At 42.4% G+C, this 18,427-nt stretch overlaps 2 protein-coding genes across 7 annotated transcripts in view; one reads left to right on the top strand and one right to left on the bottom strand.

Moving 5' to 3' along the window:
• Positions 1-18,427, top strand: part of CUTC (cutC copper transporter) — a 304,182-nt gene that overhangs the window by 269,769 nt on the left and 15,986 nt on the right. For 2 of the 3 annotated variants that reach the window (XM_069067181.1, XM_069067183.1), the window contains exons 2-4: positions 15,134-15,300; positions 16,626-16,697; positions 18,099-18,158. In XM_069067181.1, the coding sequence (XP_068923282.1) occupies positions 15,240-15,300; positions 16,626-16,697; positions 18,099-18,158 (193 nt within the window). In that variant the 5' untranslated portion in view covers positions 15,134-15,239. Of the gene's footprint in view, positions 1-15,133; positions 15,301-16,625; positions 16,698-18,098; positions 18,159-18,427 lie in introns of those variants that run through there. The other variant, XM_069067182.1, reaches the window with a different exon arrangement.
• Positions 1,412-15,037, bottom strand: COX15 (cytochrome c oxidase assembly homolog COX15). 4 transcript variants are annotated; one of them, XM_069067175.1, is made up of 9 exons: positions 14,827-15,037; positions 13,365-13,555; positions 12,469-12,591; positions 11,590-11,776; positions 10,468-10,635; positions 8,122-8,203; positions 7,077-7,231; positions 4,801-4,914; positions 1,412-2,445 (listed from the first exon to the last, which is right to left on the bottom strand). In XM_069067175.1, the coding sequence occupies exons 1-9, from the start codon at positions 14,908-14,910 to the stop codon at positions 2,314-2,316; spliced, it is 1,236 nt and encodes a 411-aa protein (XP_068923276.1). In that variant the 5' UTR covers positions 14,911-15,037; the 3' UTR covers positions 1,412-2,313. The 4 variants fall into 4 exon arrangements, with proteins under 4 accessions (XP_068923276.1, XP_068923274.1, XP_068923275.1 ...); XM_069067173.1 differs by having other exon boundaries at positions 14,776-15,037; XM_069067174.1 differs by lacking the exon at positions 14,827-15,037 and adding an exon at positions 14,635-14,759.

Consider the following 18,427-nt stretch of genomic DNA (forward strand, 5'->3'; position numbering starts at 1 on the left):
GACACTTCTTGGGCTTTAGACCTTGGTTTTGCCACAAACTGCATGGCCTTGGACTTTAAGCCCCTTCCCCTCTCTGGTTCTTAGTTTCCTTATGTGTAAAATAAAGAGACTGGGTAAACAATAAGGGGCTCCAAACTGCCCAGAACCAGCTGCTGCTCCTCCACTGACCAACATATCCATGAAGCTGTCTTTGGCACTTGGGCATCCAGGGTGGGGGGACTGGACAGTGCCAAAATTCTCATTCTTTTTTTAAAGCAATCGGGGTTAAGTAACTTGCTCAAGGTTACACTTCCAGTTATTTCTGGGTGTGGCGCTAAGTATCTGAGCCAGGATTTGATCCCCAGGTCATCCCGACACTGGAGCCGGTGCTTTTACACACTGAGCCACCTGGCCACCCCTAAGCAATTGGGGTTAAGTAACTTGCTCAAGGTTACACGGCCAGGTGTTTCTGAGTGGGTGCTGAGTGTCTGAGCCTGGGATTCGATCTCCAGGTCATCCTGACACTGGGGCTGGTGCTCTTACTGTGCCACCTGGCCGCCCCCAAAGTTCTCATTCTTAAGATTTTTACTCCATGTGACAAAGCAGAAAGAGCTTTGCAGCCAGAAAGGCCGGGAGAGGAAGCCCTGCCTCTAACCTCTTCTGCCTGTGTGACCCTGGGTAAGTCATATCACTTCTCAATGTTCTAGGTACCTAAGGAGAGGTGCAGGGGAGGCACTGACCTACGTCGGTGGAGGGAGGTTTCACATCAGCTATCCCCTGCATCAGGTGGAGGGAGGTTTCACATCAGCTATCCCCTGCATCAGTGAGATCCCAGGTTCAGGCCCTAGCTCTAAGATTCTGGCTCAGTCTTGTAATGTCTGTGAAGGTGTATGCGATGTGGGCAGAATCCGTTATTCTTTAAGGAACCTCTACCCAGCCCACTTGACTAAAAATCCTATTACTTTACTCGGTTAAAGCATCATTATCTAAGGTAATACATTTAGCCAGCTAGTGTGTTAGCAGTGTATTTATCTGGAATCGTACATAGAATTTTAAAGTTGGAAGGGACTTTGGATATCGTTTAGTAAAATCTTCTCATTTTAAAACCTGGAGCCTAGTGAGGCTGGGTTATTTGCCCAAAGGCATACTGCCATATGCCCTGACTTTGAGTCGGTTTGCTTTTGCCTCTCCCACGATTAACCTATTAGTGGTGGCTGAACCAGAAGAGCACTGAAGGAATGAAACATGAGGACAGAGGTTGTCTGCCAGAGAGGGAAATGTCAATAACAGAAGCTACTTCTGGGGCTGCGGGTGGGGCAGAAAACAGTCACCCCAGGGGGCAAAGGAGCAGCTTGAGAAGTCCTTATAGAGTAAATACAAATACTTCACATTTTGTTTCCATATACCATAAGACTAAGTCAGAATGAGAAAGTCTTTTTAAATAATAATTTATTTTCTCCCTAGTCACATGTAAAAACAACTTTTAACTTTTTTTTAAAGTTCTGAGTTCCAGATTTCTATGCTTCTCTTCCTCCTTTCTTCCCTCAATGAGATGGTAAGCAATCTGATTGTACATGTTTGATCGCGTATGACATTTTGTGCCAGAAAAGACTCAAACAAAAAAACCAGAAAACAGTATATCCCCGTCTGTATTCAGACAATCATCCATTCTTTCTCTGAAGGCAGACAGCGTTTTTCATCACGAGTCCTTTGGGAATGTCTTGGATCACTGTGCTGCTGAGAACAGCTAAGTCATTCACAGTTCTTCATTGTACAATATTGCTGTTGCTACACATAATGTTCTCCTGGTTCTGCTCACTTCACTTTGCAGCAGTTCATGTAGGTCTTGCCAGGCTGAAATACTCCTGCTCATCATTTCTTATAGCACAGTAGTATTCCATTACAATCACATACCAAAGCTTGTTTAGCCATTCCCCAACTGATGAGCATCCCCTCAGTTTCCAATTCTTAGCCCCCACAAAAAAGAGTTGCTAGAAATATTTTTGTACAAATAGGTTTTTTCCATTTCATTTTTTAAAATCTCTCTGGGACACAGACCTAGCAGTGGTACTGTTGGATCAAAAGAATCAGTCTTAAAAGTTGGAAGGGATCTTAGACATCATGTTAAAAAGCAAGTGACAACTATTCACAACCACTCTACCTGAAGGGTAGTTTTGTTCTGTTTGAAAAAGAATCCTCAGCCCAGTAACTTAATTCTTGATCATCTGATCTGCCTCCCACATCATTTTCTCAATCCAGCAGGAGGGAAGCCCAATGCCTGATAAAGAGCTCTCAAAAGCCTGGGCAAAGCCCAGAAAGTAGCTGCCCTGAGCATTACTTTGGGATTCGCCGCAGTTCATTCATGAGCCAAAGTGCAACGCTGAGCAAAGCCAGGGACCCTGACTGGTGAACTGCAGCCAAAGGAGTTGGAACATACATTAGTAGAGTACTAATGCCCAAGCCCACCTGTTGAAAAACAAACAAAACCAAAGTGAATGAATGACAACAATAGTAGTTAATATTGATTTTTAAAAGAAACTAAATACAGCCAGACAAAATAAAATAGGCTTCTACATTTCCATCTGTTTTCTCATTAGTATTAAATGTAAAATAAAATGAGACTATCCCATAACAATTAATGGTATATAATCCATAGAGGGTAAAAGGGCAGATTAGTACAGAGAACATAAAGGGAAACAACAGGGGGAGGGGAGGCACACACCATGGTGCCCCAAACCCAAAGGGTCCTTCATTTCTTAGTCCCATGAGAAGGTGCTGTCAGTGGTCACATCTATGTTGTGGGTTGGCACAGCAATTAGAATGCCTGGACTGGAGTCAAGGAATACTCCTCTTCATGAGTTCAAATCCAGCCCCAGACACCTACTAGCTGTGTGACCCTGGGCAAATCATGTAGCCCTGTTGCCTCAGTTTCTTCATCTGTTAAATGAGCTGGAGAAGAACACGGCAAATCACTCCAGCATCTTTGCCAAGAAAACCCCAAATGGGGTCACAAAGAGTTGGACATGACTGAACAACAAAAGATCACAGGGTCAATGAATTCTAGATTTAGAGCTGGAAGGGACTCCAGAGATGATCTAATCTAACTTCTTCTTTGTATAGATAAGGAAAATTAAAGTCTTGCCTTGTGACTTGCCTAAGGCTGATTGCACAGGTAGCAGACATCAGAGGCATGATTTGAACCCAGTTTCTCTGACTCCAAAGCCCTTTCCACAACATGATATTGCTAAGGAATACAGGTTTCCAGCTCCTGATTCTGAAGAGGGACCCCAGTTATGAGAAGAGTATTGTGGCTGGAAGCAAATCCCTGGTAAACAGTGGGAAGAGAAACTTGGAGAGGAAATAAGGTCAGAGGGTTGATGGTAAAAAGAGGATGAGAAAAGGGATGGCATACATCAGGGAAAAATGATCTAGCTGGGATGGTTCTGAAAAGACAGCATGGGGCACTGGTTCATTATTAAGCTCCTACTATGCTCAAGACACTATCCCTGGTTCTGAGGGAAAATCCAGACAAAAGGGATGCAGAATGGCACGGTGGGAAAGACCCAAGACCGAGGAGTCAATACCCAGCTCTGCTTCTTCCTGCCTTGGCCTTCACCAGTCAATGGTCTCTCTGGATTTCCATTTCTTCAGCCATGAGTGGAGTTGGATTCTATGACCTCTAAGGTCTCACTCACCCAGCTCTAAATCCACAGGTCATCCCCTCTGTTAAATTTCCATCAATCTTTCCAAGTTCCACGGTTGCATCTGCATGAATACTCCCTCTACCTACACATTAGCCCTCCACAATCTGAATAATCTTTGAGAATTTCTGTAGATAAAAATGTTATTCCCCTGTAGACCACAAAGGCAATAAACCCCTCCAAACACAGCTAGGCTGATCCAGACAAAACTCAACCAGTGTGTCACTGGCACATACCCAAAGCCAAAACCTACATTGGCCTGCTGAGCCAATAACCATCCAGGATCACCTCCATGCCATGATCAGGAACTGGGGTGAGACTTAAACAGAAACAGCTATTTAATGGAAGTAATCATCCACTTGGACTAGGCAATCATTTATCACATATTTGTCAACTATGTCTATTTCCAAGATCTCTGTTGCTCCTCATTATAGAGTGGGAAAGCTCTGGGCTGTGAGCAGGACACAGTGACATCAGGGGCAGGCTCAGACTAAAAGATGTGATATAATGGAAAAAACACTAAAATCAGTATTTGAGTCCTGGCCATCTACTCACCAGCTGTAAGACTATGGGCAAGTCACTGGCCTCAGTTTCCTCACATGCAAATGAGGATGATAACAGGACCCATACTACTTTTATACCCCAGGTTTGTTGTGAGGATTAAAGGAGATCATGTAGGCAATATGCTCTGAAGCTGTAAAGTATTATATAAATGTTGGCAATTATTATCGTCATCATTATAGGACTATAGGACCAAGAGCTGGAAGGGCCCTTAGTCCTAATTTACAGGAACACCCTCATCTTATACATGACTAAGGCATCGAAAGCTGAAAGGATTTGGGGCAGCCAGGTGGCTCAGCGAGTGGGAGCACCGGCTCCAGTGTTGGGACGACCTGGAGATCGAATCCCGGGCTCAGACGCTCAGCACCGCACCCAGAGATAACTGGCCGTGTAACCTTGAGCAAGTTACTTAACCCTGATTGCTTAATTAAAAAAAAAAAAAAGCTGAAAGGATTTGTCCAAAGTCACAAAAGTACTGAGAGCAGAGCCAGGATTGGAACCCAAGTCTATCTACCTTCAATCCTGTGCTCTCCCCATTACACCTATAAGTGGTTAATACCTGTGCATAGGCCACAGCCAGCAATGTTGCCACCGCCATTTTGGCCCTTCGAGGAAGGGGGATTCTCCGGGAGAGGAAGTAAAGCCCAGTAATGGCGGTGACTGTAGTAATTCCCTACAAGAAAGGAAAAGCTGGTCAGAGCTGCTCAGAAGAAATAATGACTTTTCCCCAATTTCTAACTTTCACCCCTTATACTTTGCAAATATATGTTGTTTTCTGGCAACATTACTAATGCCCATCTATAATGATGTACAGACTGAGAGATAATATTGTTTGCAATGGAAATGCTTTCCCCAAAAGATCTGGGTAAAGCTAACATGGTTGTAGTTTTCACTATCATTTGATATAGTGTTAGAAATGTCAATAGCAGCAAGAAAAAGAAACTGAGAGAATGAACATAGGTAAAGAAGAGGCAAAATTATCTCTATTCATAGATTACAGGATGGTTTACTTAGAAAACCCCAGAAATTCAATGAAAAAAATTAAAAACAATTAGTATTCAAATGGATCTGTGATCTCATTGATTTGGATATCCCCTCAATGACTTGCTCATGCTGCCTGCCCATAAGTTTACTGATTCCTTTTCTCCTGACTTTGTATAGACACCAATGGAGACCCTGAGCTATCTACCTGTCATTCTTCCTTGTCACTATATAATCAGCCCATCTTCTTTTTCAGTCAGGGAAATCCCTGATGACATCCTTAATCTGGTTATTTTTTGAAGATCCGTATTTGTCATATGTTTCAGTCTGTTATTACCTACTATATACCTCACTTTCACCCTCTGTAATGCTTCCTTTTACTTCTTCTGAGACTAAGTCATATCTTCTTTTTTTTTTTCTTTTTGGAGGGCAGTTGGGATTAAGTGACTTGCCCAGGGTCACACGGCTTGTTTTTGTGTTAAGTGTCTGAGGCCACATTTGAACTCAGGTCCTCCTGACTCCAGGGCCGGTGCTCTATTCACTGTGCCACCTAGCCGCCCCGACTAAGTCATATCTTGCAGCCATATAACCTGTAAGGATTATTCATCTATTTGTGGACACATACAGATACACGTCATTATATACAAATACACATGCACTCCTAAGTTCAAATGTATGTGAATATGTATACATTTACATGTGTACACAAACACACATATTACACCCCTGGCATAGATAGTACATATGGACACAAGCTTAGGACCAAAATTTAATGTGAGGACAGTGGAATAGAAACTGCAAAGTGCCTTTGACCACAAACTTCTCCTAGAAGTAAGGTCCCAAATCCGGCCTCAGACACTTAACACTTACTAGCTGTGTGACTTTGGGCAAGTCACTTAACCCCAACTGCCCTGCCTTCCCCCCTCCAAAAGGCAACAAAACAAAACAAGAAGTAAAGGTCGTCTTTTTAGTCCCAGTACTCTGCTGGTTTGGCTATATGACTGCATGACATTATGTACTACAAAATAATAAAAAGCTTTGGTAAAGTATTAGATAGAACTATAGAAATTATTAGCATATCTGTATAAAACCCAAGAAGAGGTACAAAGAAAAATTTCATCAAAATACAACATGCACAAAATATCTGGTTGTGAACCTACTATAGCATACACAGGATTTATATAACTACAAATAAAATACTCTTTACAGAAATAAAAGACTCCAAAGCTCTTTGCCACTATTTATACTTTAAATTTTCATTTTCTGCCTTACCCTTTTCATATTCTATTTTATATCACATTCAATTAATTCAACATTTATTAAGCACCTGTATGCCAGGCTCTACACTCTATGCTTGGCCCTGAGGACACAACAACCACAACAATAAATAATCCCTCTCCAAGAAGCCTACGTTCTACTGTATTCTAATGTCATATCCCATTAGATTATAAATTCCTTGAAGGCAAAGATTGTATCATTCTTTTACTTTTATGTTCTAGTGGTATCTGGCAAACACCAGTTGAACGTATACTCCTTGAGGGTGGGGAGTTTTGTTTTTGTATTTGTATTCCTAATGCCTTAAGCACGATATTGATTTTGGCAAGCCCTTGAAAAATATTTGTTGAAATGAACTGAACTGCCAGGTATGGTGGCTAGTGGTCCAAGTGCAGGTCTACACTAGGATGAGCGTTAATATAAAAGGCCCTGGGGACTGGGGGGGTCACTAGGCTGTCTAAGGAGGGACAAACCATCCCAGGCCAGAAATGGATTACGTCAAAGATCCTATACTGATCCACAGATCTAGTAAAAGTAGCCCCTGTACTTCAGCTTCCTCCTAAGATAAACCAAACATACCAGGATTCGGTGATCAAACTGCACCATGGTTGGATTCTCAAAGACATTCCTAAGGACTGGAGAGAAAGTAAAGAGATCCTCTGGGATCCATCGCTCTCCCATCTTAGGGAAGGAGTTGTATACAAGTCCAGCATCCAGACCTGCCACAAAGGCCCCTGTAGTTCAAGATCAATTAAAAAACTCAAAATAAGAGGGAAGCTAACAAGTATACCTTTTACATATAAAAAAAACAATTCACCACAAAACAATATGCTGCAATTTTTATCTTGGTGCTACAAGGTAGAAATACTAAAAGTAATAGAGGTATTCTGGTAATCAATCCACAAGCATTTATTAAGCACCTATTATGTGCCAGGCTCTGTGGACACAAAGACAAAAATAAACCTGTTTGAATGGAGAAAATCACAGGTACATACCTACATAATATACTGCACAACAAGTAACAGCTAGGTGAGTAGTGCTGTATAAGGAGATCAAAAAGGCTGGCTGGGGCTGAGTGGCAACAAAGGACTTCAGATTTAATCAAGGGGCAATAGAGAGCCCCAGAGTTCACTGATCAGGAGGGACATGGTCAGATTCACATTTTAGGAAAAGCCCTTTGGCAGTACTAAATGATTATGAAATAATCCTTACCCTTGATGGTGCTCCATGTGAAAAATACATTTGGGGGAAGGCTTAGACAAAGTTATGGATTACAGATTCAAAACTGATTTGTTAAAGTGAAGCTAAGAGTAACTCTCTCATCTCTGGGATTAAAGCAATGCTTTCTAATCACTCAGAGCACTGCTTTTTTATCAATTATGTTTTGATGTCACGAAATACTAGCAAATTAAAGAAGGAGAAATGCAGACTCAATATTTGAGAATCAAGGTGATGAGAAAACAGAGGCTGAACAGCAAGGGATAGGGGCAAGGGAGAGGAGAGGGGAGGGGGAGGGTGATGAATAGAAGGCTTGGGGAGGTGCAATGCAATAAGAAGGGATGAAGAATCACAAGAGGACCACAGGATGAAATGATGGTAGCATTCAGGTAGCAAGACTTCATACCTGAAAGCGCTGTAAGGAAAACCAGGCCTGCCGTCCCATGAGCAAATCTCCTCAACTGCAGGAGCTGACGGGTTTCCAGCAACTGTACAGCAAAAGGAAGATGAATCACTTAGCAAATGATATTGCTAGACCTAAAAACAGGCAACACATTTTTTCAAAGTCAAATAAAATTGAAGAATAAAGGCAATTAAGTGGCTAATGCAGGAGGTTAAAATGCTTTACAATGTTTGAAAAGATCTATACTAAGAGATAAAGCTATCTTTCCTAGTAAAGCAGATCTAAGAACCTGTGCTAGCAGCCATCTTGGGTATGCCAGTGTGGTTGCCCTATACTCACCTAGTCTTGAGGAAGGCAATTAGATGTGAACACCCCCACCCTTCTTCCTCTCCACTTCTAGATAGATTTTTATATCCATTCTTTCTTCCTCTTCTATAACAATCAGTATTTCTTGAATGAACCAAACAGAAGAGATGTCTCTACTCTCAAAAATTAATCGTCTATTATATAGGTTTTCTTGAAATGGAAATTTATGGTTTTATATTGAATCCTCTCTTATGTTCTACTGTGCACATGGGAATTTTTTGTTTTGTTCTGTATTTAAGTTTAAAATAAATGAAAAATTTACCAAAAAAAAGTTAATCTTCTACTTGTGCCTTTACCCGTCCTATAGGCTCTTGTCTTATTTTTCTTCCTTTCACTATCAAAATCTTTCAATTAGGGGCAGCTAGGTGGTGCAATGAACAGAGCACTGGCCCTAGAGTCAGGAGGACCTGAGTTCAAATCTGACTTCAGACACTTAACACTTACTAGCTGTGTGACTTTGGTAAGTTGCTTAATCCCAACTGCCCTGCCTTCCCCCTCCTAAAAGCAAAAAAAATAAAAGTAAATCTTTTGGGCAGCTAGGTGGCACAGTGAATAGAGCACCAGCCCTGGAGTCAGGAAGATCTGAGTTCAAATCTGGTCTCAGACACTAAACACACACAAAAAACTAGCCGTGTGACCTTGGGCAAGTCACTTAACCCCAACTGCCCTCCAAAAAGAAAAAAAAAATCTTTCAATTAGTGGCTCCACTTGGCTTCTCTTATCTTTCTGCCTGCTTCTTCTCACCTTTAATTCCTTCTCCTTCCTGTCCACTTCTTAAATCCCTTGATCCTCTCATCTCTGTACTCAGCCTTCTATTTACACTCTCTCTCAAAGAGTTTGCCCATTCTTTCAATTTCAACTTATCACTTTAATGGAGATAATCCCAAATCTATATCTCTAGATGAGAACTCTCTCTCAAGCTCCAGTTCTCAATTTCAAACCACTTCTCCAGATGATTATCTCACCCAAAGTCTATCAACGGCTATTTTCTGGCCATTCTAGGACAGACTATACTTTTCACACCTGCTATAAAGTGTATTAGTGTGAACAATGATGAAAATGTCATGTAGGAACAATACAGAACCACATCATTATCATGTTTCTCTATAAAATGTGTCACAGCTTGCTCTTACACATTAATTCAGTCCAGTTATAGTGTCCCTGAATCAATATGTAGAATACATACTATCACACCACTAAAGTACTCTGCATTCACTATACTCTCTTGGATTCAACAAGTAATAAAGATAATACTAAGTATATAACACTTTTCTTATTCTATTACCTTAAAGTCACAGATAACCTTTGGTCTGAATCTCCTTATCTTCCTTCCTTTGTGCCTTCCACAGTCAAGTGTCTAGGGTTTGGATCTTTTAGTGAGGGGGTTCTTAACTTGAGGTTCATGGGCTTGCTTTTTAAAAAAACTGTTCCTAACTATAAGTTAACATACTGGGCTTCCCTTGTAATCCTAGGTATTTATTTGATGCTTGTAACAGCAATTGTCTGAGAAGTAATCTGTAGGCTTCCCCAGACACCACCAAAGGTATGCAAGAAAAACAAACAAACAACTAAACAAGTCCCACTCTTGTAAGACTTCTTCCAACTTCCTAATTTAAAACTTTGTCTTCTTGTCATCTTCAATGGACTTTATTCTACACTAGCATGCTGATATAAAGTCCTGCCCTTAAATCGATTCTGCCTATGGGTGACTGCTTGAGGTCTCTTCCAAAAATTATGCAGACTTCTATGACTTACTTAGGTCATAGAATTCAATGCTCCTTTCATTCTTGGCAACACTTTGTTTCTAGAACATTGGTAGACTTCATTATAAGGAAAGCTTTATTTAGGTCAACCATCTCCCACAGGTCACTAACTTCTAAATCTTCAATGAGCTAGGACACCCAGTTCCCCTACACTAGTATCAGTGCAGGAGGAGAAACAGACACCACAGGAGCTGTCTGTGGAATGTAGACTGCCTCTTACCTTGTCTCGAGGAAGTAAGAGGGAGAGTGCGGTCCACAAGCTGGCACAATAGAGGATAAGGGCCGACCCCAGGTGAGCAGCCAGGCGATACTGGCTCACCCGAGGGATGTCGTGAGAATCTGGCTTTTCTTCTAATCCGCTCTTCACCATATACCATCCCAGCAGTCCCTAACAACAAATGGAGAGAAAGCAAGATATAACATGATTCAAATTAACCACATCACCACATACCTGGAGAGAAATAATTTAACTTTATTAAGGCTAAATGAATAGTGTTCCCCCATGTCCCTGAGATTCCAGAAATTAGTATTTCTCCCCTTCCGCAGTGAGACAAATCCCTTCTCCAACATCTACTCATTTTTTGTGGAGTAGCTTCAGGATATTTCTCCTCGAACACTTTGAAAATCTAATGCTTTCAAATGTGCTTTAGGTCCTACCTCATCTAAGAGACTTTGTTTCTACCTTTATCCCTTTCTGCTCTGGCATCAAAGTCACAGCACTAAGGGCAACCACCAGTTCAAATGATTCAAAGGGACAAAGTACTGGTTGTGAGGTGGCTCCCTCACTGGTACTAAAAAGGGCCAGGCTGTAATATAACCATCCCACCATTGTGGTCTTATACCGTAAGCTCCTTGAGGGCAGGGCCTGTTTTTCTTTTTCTTTCTGTATTTCCAGTGCTTGGCACTGTGACTAGCACATAGTAGATGTTTACTGATGGAAGGAATGACTAATCTGTCTCTACTGCTCAGCTAATCTCTATTTCTGATTTCTCACCTGCTTTCTAGTTCACCTGGATTTCTCGATGCCATTTTAAGGTAAACCCCCCTTTCCCAAGCTCTCCACTCTTAACTAATGCCACCCTGACACAACTTCAAAATATTCTATGGTATGTTATAAGGATTACACATCTACAGCTAGAAGGGACCTAAAGATTATCTAGTCCAACCCCCAGTTATAAGAGGAAATACAATAGCACAAAGAAATAGTTATGATACTTAAAGGTTTTCTAATTCTGAAGGGAACAATAACACTGAAACAAAACATTATTTAGTAAAAAAAAATAGGTTGATTTGTAAGCTGAAGTGGATATTTCTGAGAATCTTTGAATCTTGTATAACTCACCTGGAAACAGACTAAGCCACAGAGGGCAAGGACACGACCTTTCATGCCATGAGTGAGCCAGCCCTTTCTCCAAAAGTAGACAGTGGGAAGGATATATGCTAGGCCCACTATCCGTCCCCACATTCGGTGTGAATACTCCATGTACCAGATAAACTTGAATTCTGCCAAGGTCATGTTATGGTTCAAGCTAGGTGAAAGGGAAATCAATAAAGGAGAATAAGAAAATATTTTCTTAGTTAAGTTTAACATGACAAAACAAAGGTACAATTGCATAGCCTTAAAAAATAGGAAATACCTTTTGTTTTCCTGAAGCCAGGAGTTGCCCCTTACTAAAGAGATTAAACATCAGGGTATACCTTAGTCAATGGGAGATTTCATGTGTATGTACATACAAAAAAATCAAGCTACATTAAGAAGTTTAACTTCCAGATTCTAGGAAGTCAAGTAAAATTGTTGATCTAGTCTCTCATTTGCTGGTATCTTTGAAACAAACAGCATTTTACATACATTTAGGAAAATTCAGCATCTTCAGTGTTACTCTGGCATTCTTCAAAGAAATATCCTATCCCCCTGCAGGATTCTCAAGTCTATCAGTGCCCAAAAGGCCGCCCTGGACTTTTGGGTATAGTCTAGGAACATGTGGCTTAAGTGATTCTCTTTGTTAATGTTTGGCTCTGATAGGAACACGTGGCTTAAGTGATTCTCTTTGTTAGTGTCTGGCTCTGATATATTCTGAAACATTTCATGAACAGTTTAAAGCAGATTAGGATGTTTCTATGGGATTCATTCTTTGTTTCCCCCCATACTTCCACTCAATAAACTCAATTCCACTCAATAAACATTTGGTATTTGTTATTATTTTCAAATTATTGTGCTTACATTTTAAATTCTGGAAACTGCTGGTATTTTTGGAACTCTGCTTCCCATTCCTCTTGGCTTGTGGGTGGTTTCATCTCCTTTATCAAGTGCCAATCTACCATGGAGAGTCCAGACTCTGTCAACCTTAAGATGAAAATAGAAATGGATACTATTAAGATCTTAAAAGAAATCTACTGGCTCCACTAATTACAGACTAAAGGAATAAACATCTGAATTTAACCTTGCTAAGTAAGGATAACATTCTGCTTTCCCTCCTCTCAATGATAGCTTTTTTTTTTTTTTGGTAATTTTTCTTAAAAGCATTATCAGGCACACACAAGTTTATCCTACCTTTTCTCTAATCTTTTCCTTTCTTCCTGCTAGAATTTCATTGGCTCAGTCAATACTAAATCTGTTAAAACCAAGTTTTCCTACAAGATCCGTTATTCTGTATATTTTGAGGCTCAAAATTTCAGATCTGAAAAGAGCTTGAGATAATATAGTCCAAACCCCTCATTTGACAGATGAGGAAACAGAAGTCCAATTTTATATAATTTGCCCAAGTTAATGGCAGTGTCTGTCCCACATCCTGTCTCTGAATTTTGTGCTCTTTTCACTCTGCATTATTGTGCTCTTGAAAAACCCATCAGAATTATCTGTTGTTCCGTTATTCCAGTTGTGCTGACTCTTCATAACCCCAATTGGAGTTTTCTTGGCAAATGTACTGGAGTGGGACACACAGCTACTAAGTGTCTGAGTCTAGATTTGAACTTGGGCCTTCCTGACTTTAAGTCCAGCACTCTATCCATTCCATCACCTAGCTCCCCTCCCCCATTATAATTACAAGTGTCTTCTTTTACTGAATAGCAGATGATGAAACTCCCAATTCATTTCAAGTTTTATTGGGGACTGCTCACCTAGTCACTCCACCAAGAATAACCGCTCCTGCCACTGTTCCACTGCAGACCAAGAGCCAACGGCCCATAACCCGCTCCACAGCCTTCGTTGGGATAGACACTGCCCCCCTTCCAGACTGCAAAGCTACTTCAGACAGAGTACTATGCTGCCTTTGCAAGAGAGGGAGCTTTTGCCCATAATGGCAACCACACTAAGGACCAAGGGAAGAAATATCATGATTTTAGAATGAAGGTAAGATCTTCCACTAGGCTAAACCTTTACCCTTAGTATACACTATGCTCTTCTACCATATTGTCTTGTCCAATTCTTAGTAGTTATAAATTCCTTGACGACAGGGGACATTATTTTATCAAACTCACAAATTATAATGGTATCCTTTACAAAGGGCTTTCTTCACAACTTGGGGGTGGTATGCAGCAGCTGGATTTGGAATCAGAAAGATCTGGATTCAAGTCCTACATCAGATACTTATTAGCTATGTAGAACTGGGAAAGTCACTTGGACTTGCCTAAAACTCAGTTTCGCCTTTATAACATAAAAGAAGTGGACTGGAACTGAGCCCCCTTTTTAAAAACCTGAGCTTTTTACCTAGGATCCTACGAAGTCAGAGCCGGGACTCAATCACACACCATTATGAACACATGATATATCACTAGAAGAAATCCTAAAGATCATTTAGTCCATTCCTCTGATTTTTTCAGATGAGGAAACTGAGGCTCAGAAGGCTTATGACTCCCAAAGGGTATACATTCATTCATTCATCCATCCAGTCAATATTAAGGTCCTCTGGTTCCAGGTCCTGTGCTTAGTGCTGGGAAGTGGCAAGTCGCTGAGCTGGGAGGCCCAGACCTCCTAATTCGATCTTTCAACTCTAGCATTCTCCTCATTTATCTCTGGGTCTTCCCTAGAACCAAGCGCAATACCCCGTGGGCTTAGTATGTCTCGGGAAATAGGACACAACTCCATCAGGGAAGAAATTAGCAGCCACCAGTTCAACAACCCTGCGAGTGAAGGGCTCTCATCATTCCCATTTTATATCTGAGGAAACTGAGGCAGGGCGCGGTTGTCATTTGCCCCCAGGTCTTCCAGACCAGCGCTCAAATCTCTGGGCAGCTACTTGTTTTACATTGTAACGACAACACCTAGCATTTGCAAAGCACTCTAGGGGTCGCATAGCGCTTTACGTACGTTATCCCACCTGATCTTCAAGGAACTGACTCTCTATTGGGGGACCGAGGCAACACACACACAGGCAGGTACGATACATACACAAAGCAAAGGGGTGGGGCGGAATCGGGGCAGCAACAGAACGGGCAAGGAATTGGAAGGGCATTCCTCGGGCTCCCGGCCCCCTTCCACCCCGGGCTTCATCCCCTCTGCGCCCTGGCCGACCCCAGACCCGCACTTCACTTCTCTCTGAGCTAGCTCTGATCCTGAGAGCCCCTGCTGGGGCGCCCGTACCCGGGGAGCCCCCCTAGTAGCCAGGAGCCGGACGCCTGGACTCCCCAGCACCGCTTTTAGAGGAGGAAAGAGTAAGCGCAGCATCGCGAACGTGACTGCCGAAGGGGGAACTTAGAGGGCCTCAAAATCGCCACCGCACGACACTCTTGCTCAGCAGCCCAACGCCGGCTTCCTCCCAAAGAAGAAAAATACTTCCGGGGCACGCAGATCGCGTCGCAGGGGGTGGGGCCTACTCTCATCACCTGATCACAGACGCAAAGGGGTTCGTTGCCGGAAATTTTACTACTGCGCCTGCGCCGGCGGAGACACTGAGGAGCCGGCTCTGGAAGGGGTGAGACTGGAAGGCTAGGAATCGTTGGGGGCGCGCGCCTCTGGTACCCCAACCGCGGCCACCCTGGGCCGAGGCTGTGAAGATGAAGAGGCGGGGGATCTCCAAGGAGCGGAAGCGGGTCCGTATAGCCCCGATCCCGGAAGGTGAGGTCCACCGGAGGGATGCCGAGGCTTAACTCGTTTGGCTTGAGTGGTGCCGCGGGAAGAACGCCACGCTCGACCCTGGGCCCTGCCTGGTGTGACCTTGGCCGAGGCCTAGCCTCTTCGGGCGTCGGTTTCATCATCTGTAAAATGAGAGTTGAGGGTGGGGTTGCGGGGCCGGGCCAGAGTCAGCAAAGCGTTTGTAAAATGCTCAGCCAGGCCCTGGGGATGCACCAGGGAAAATAAATAGTGCCCGCTCCCAAGGGGCGTGTGTTGGCCTGGTTGGCCTGGTGGCAGGGTGCTGGAGGCCGGAAGACCTGAGGTCCGCAGTGACCTCTGACACGTACCAGCAGTGTCTGACCCTTGTGTGACCCGAGACAAGTCCCTCCCCCTTTGCCTCAGTTTCCTTTTCTGCAAAATGGGGTGAATAGTGGCACCTACTGAGCATATAATAAGGTAGGACTTGTGAAGCACTTTGAACCAGCACTTGTAGATGCTGTCATTATTTAGTAACACAAACATTTTGCATAAGTGAGGGGGAAAAGAGTACGTACATATGTGTGTTTGTGTGTATTTGTGTACCCCACTCCTGTCACACTCAGTGTGTGGCCTCGGGCAGGTCACTTAATCTCTCTTGCCCCCACTTTACTCATATGTAAAATGAGATGGGTTGGTCTAGACAGCCTCCTATCAATAATCAATCAGAAAACATTTGTTAAGCACTTGCTATGTACCAGACACTGAGCACCAAGTGCTGGAGGTCCCTTCCATTCCAAATCTGTCTCTGTGATACTGTCAACCCAAGCAGGAAACTAGGAATTTGGGGGCATCTGAGGCAAGCAGCATGGAATCTATCCTGTCCACCCTGGGATTATATTTATCGTTGCAATGTCTCTTTTGCACATAGTTGTTTGCATGTTGTCTTCCCTCTTAGACTGAGAGCTCCTTGAGAACAGGGACTGATTTTTTTTTTTGCCCATTTTTCTATCCCCATTGTTTATATTGAGTGCTTAATAAATACTGTTTGACTTGAACCAAGTCTAGACCCAGCTGGGGAAGTGCTGTCTGCAGATAAATGAAAAACATTGTGTAGTTTGGGGGGATTATTTTAATTTTTCATTTCCTTAAAGCTCCAGCTGCTCTGCTCCTGGTTAGATCTCTGCTTAATAATGGGGGTATCACACAAGGTTGGGGGGGAGGAGTTGTCATCATTGGTGAATGTGAATGTTGCTTTCTAGGCTACCATGAAGTTGAATGTAGTCTATCTATGTAGTTGCTGGATGGTCCAGCCCACTAACAGATTTGTTTTTGTACCTTGCAACTTTTAGAAATATCAAATGGATTTCTAATGGAGGTATGTGTGGATTCAGTGGAGTCGGCTATAAATGCAGAAAGAGGAGGTAAAAGAGGTACAGGGGAGGGGGGATGAAGTGTTCTGATCCTTTCCCACATGGTTGCAAACTGACCCTAGGGAATCCGTTGTAATCACAAGTACTGGAGAGCCTACCTCTCTGAGTTTCATCTTCTGGAAAATGAGTAGTGAGATAAAATTCTTATTTTGTGAAAAGTAACTGAAAACAGCAGCTAGATGGCGCCATAGTGCACAAAACCCCTATCTTGGAGTCAGGAAGATTCATCTTCCTGTATTCAAATGTGACCTGAACACTAACTAGCTGTGTGACCCAGGGCAAGTCACTTTACCCGTTGTGCCTCAGTTTCCTCATTTGTAAAACGAGCTGGAGAAAGAAATGGCAAACAATTACAGTATCTTTGCCAAGGAAATTCCAACAAATGAAAAATGACTAAGCGACAACAAAACTTTGAAAATGGGGTGGCTAGGTGGCACAATGAGTAAAGCGCCAGCTTGGAGTCAGGAGGACCTGAGTTTGGTTCCGGCCTCAGACACTTAACACGCACACAAAAAAACTAGCCGTGTAATCTGGGGCAAGTTACTTAACCCCAATTGCCCTCAGAAAGGCAAAAAAAAAATTTGAAAACTAAAGCATCATAGTAAGGGGAATGTGAGGCAATCATCTGGTTCAGCCCCACAGCATGAAATTGAGCATCAAGAAGATGTCTCTTTCATTTTGCTGAATAGGAACATTGACCAAACTAAACTAACTAAACCTAAAAGATAATTTCAGAGATTTGTTGGTATCATAGCAACTAACACATCCTTTTTCTCCTACCCCAAGGTCACCTTCATACTTTAGAATTGTCTAGTTAAAAGAAGCTTCAAAGATTTCCAACATTCTGGTTACAGGCTTTTAATTCTTTGCCACTATTCTAATTTCATTTCATCAGCTTGCATTTTCTGCACCCCTAGTCCTGTAAGTTTTCTGGTTTTGAGCTCTGGATAGGGTCTAACTAATAACGCCCATGTCCTGGTCCTAGTATAACTTGGAATTACTCAGAACCAAATCCTATAATCTATAAGAAAGACTTAATGTGCCACTGGGGATCAATCTAGAAACTTATCCCCTATTCCATGGTCCTTCCTCATAGTCTCCTTTGGAGTCCTATAGACAGCTTGAGTAGGATTTTAACTTTTAGATCCTGTGATTGAATCTGCTTTGGCTATAACAAATCCCCCAAAACCAAAGTCTGACTTAGCACCTGTGTGACCCTTGGACCTTCTGCCTGTTCTCAAATAATATTGGTTTCCTCAAGTGTAAAGTGAGAGGGTTGGGCTAGATGCATCAAAAGATAAAGTTTCTTGTTATGGTGACTATTTGGAACAAAGAAAGATAAATTCGATTTTGTCTGGGATTTCTGATGACCTTTAAGCTCTTTTATCACAGGTGCTGGCCGAATTGAGTTGTGTTCTGGTTTGGTGGAGGGAGGAACTACACCCAGCATGGGTGAGTGCCTTTTCTTCTAAGTAACTCCTTGTTAAACCCTTTAGGCCCACCCCATTGCATCGAACAGCTAGCAGGTGCTTAACAAATGTTTTTGGATTTTATTGCATTCATTTGACCATCTATTGCTATAACATAATTGAGTTAAGTATAATGTAGATTTTGAGAACTCATGACTGTTAGGAAGCAGTGTGTTGTGGTAGAAAAAATTTTTTTTGAGTAAGGGTCAGTGTACAAAGGACTAACCTTGGAGACAGGAAAACTTAGGATCA

Source organism: Petaurus breviceps, unplaced genomic scaffold (assembly GCF_028583685.1).
Source record: "Petaurus breviceps papuanus isolate PSGF00001 unplaced genomic scaffold, PetGlider_PUasm1.0 90740, whole genome shotgun sequence".
In the NCBI taxonomy this organism is placed as follows: Eukaryota; Metazoa; Chordata; class Mammalia; order Diprotodontia; family Petauridae; genus Petaurus; species Petaurus breviceps.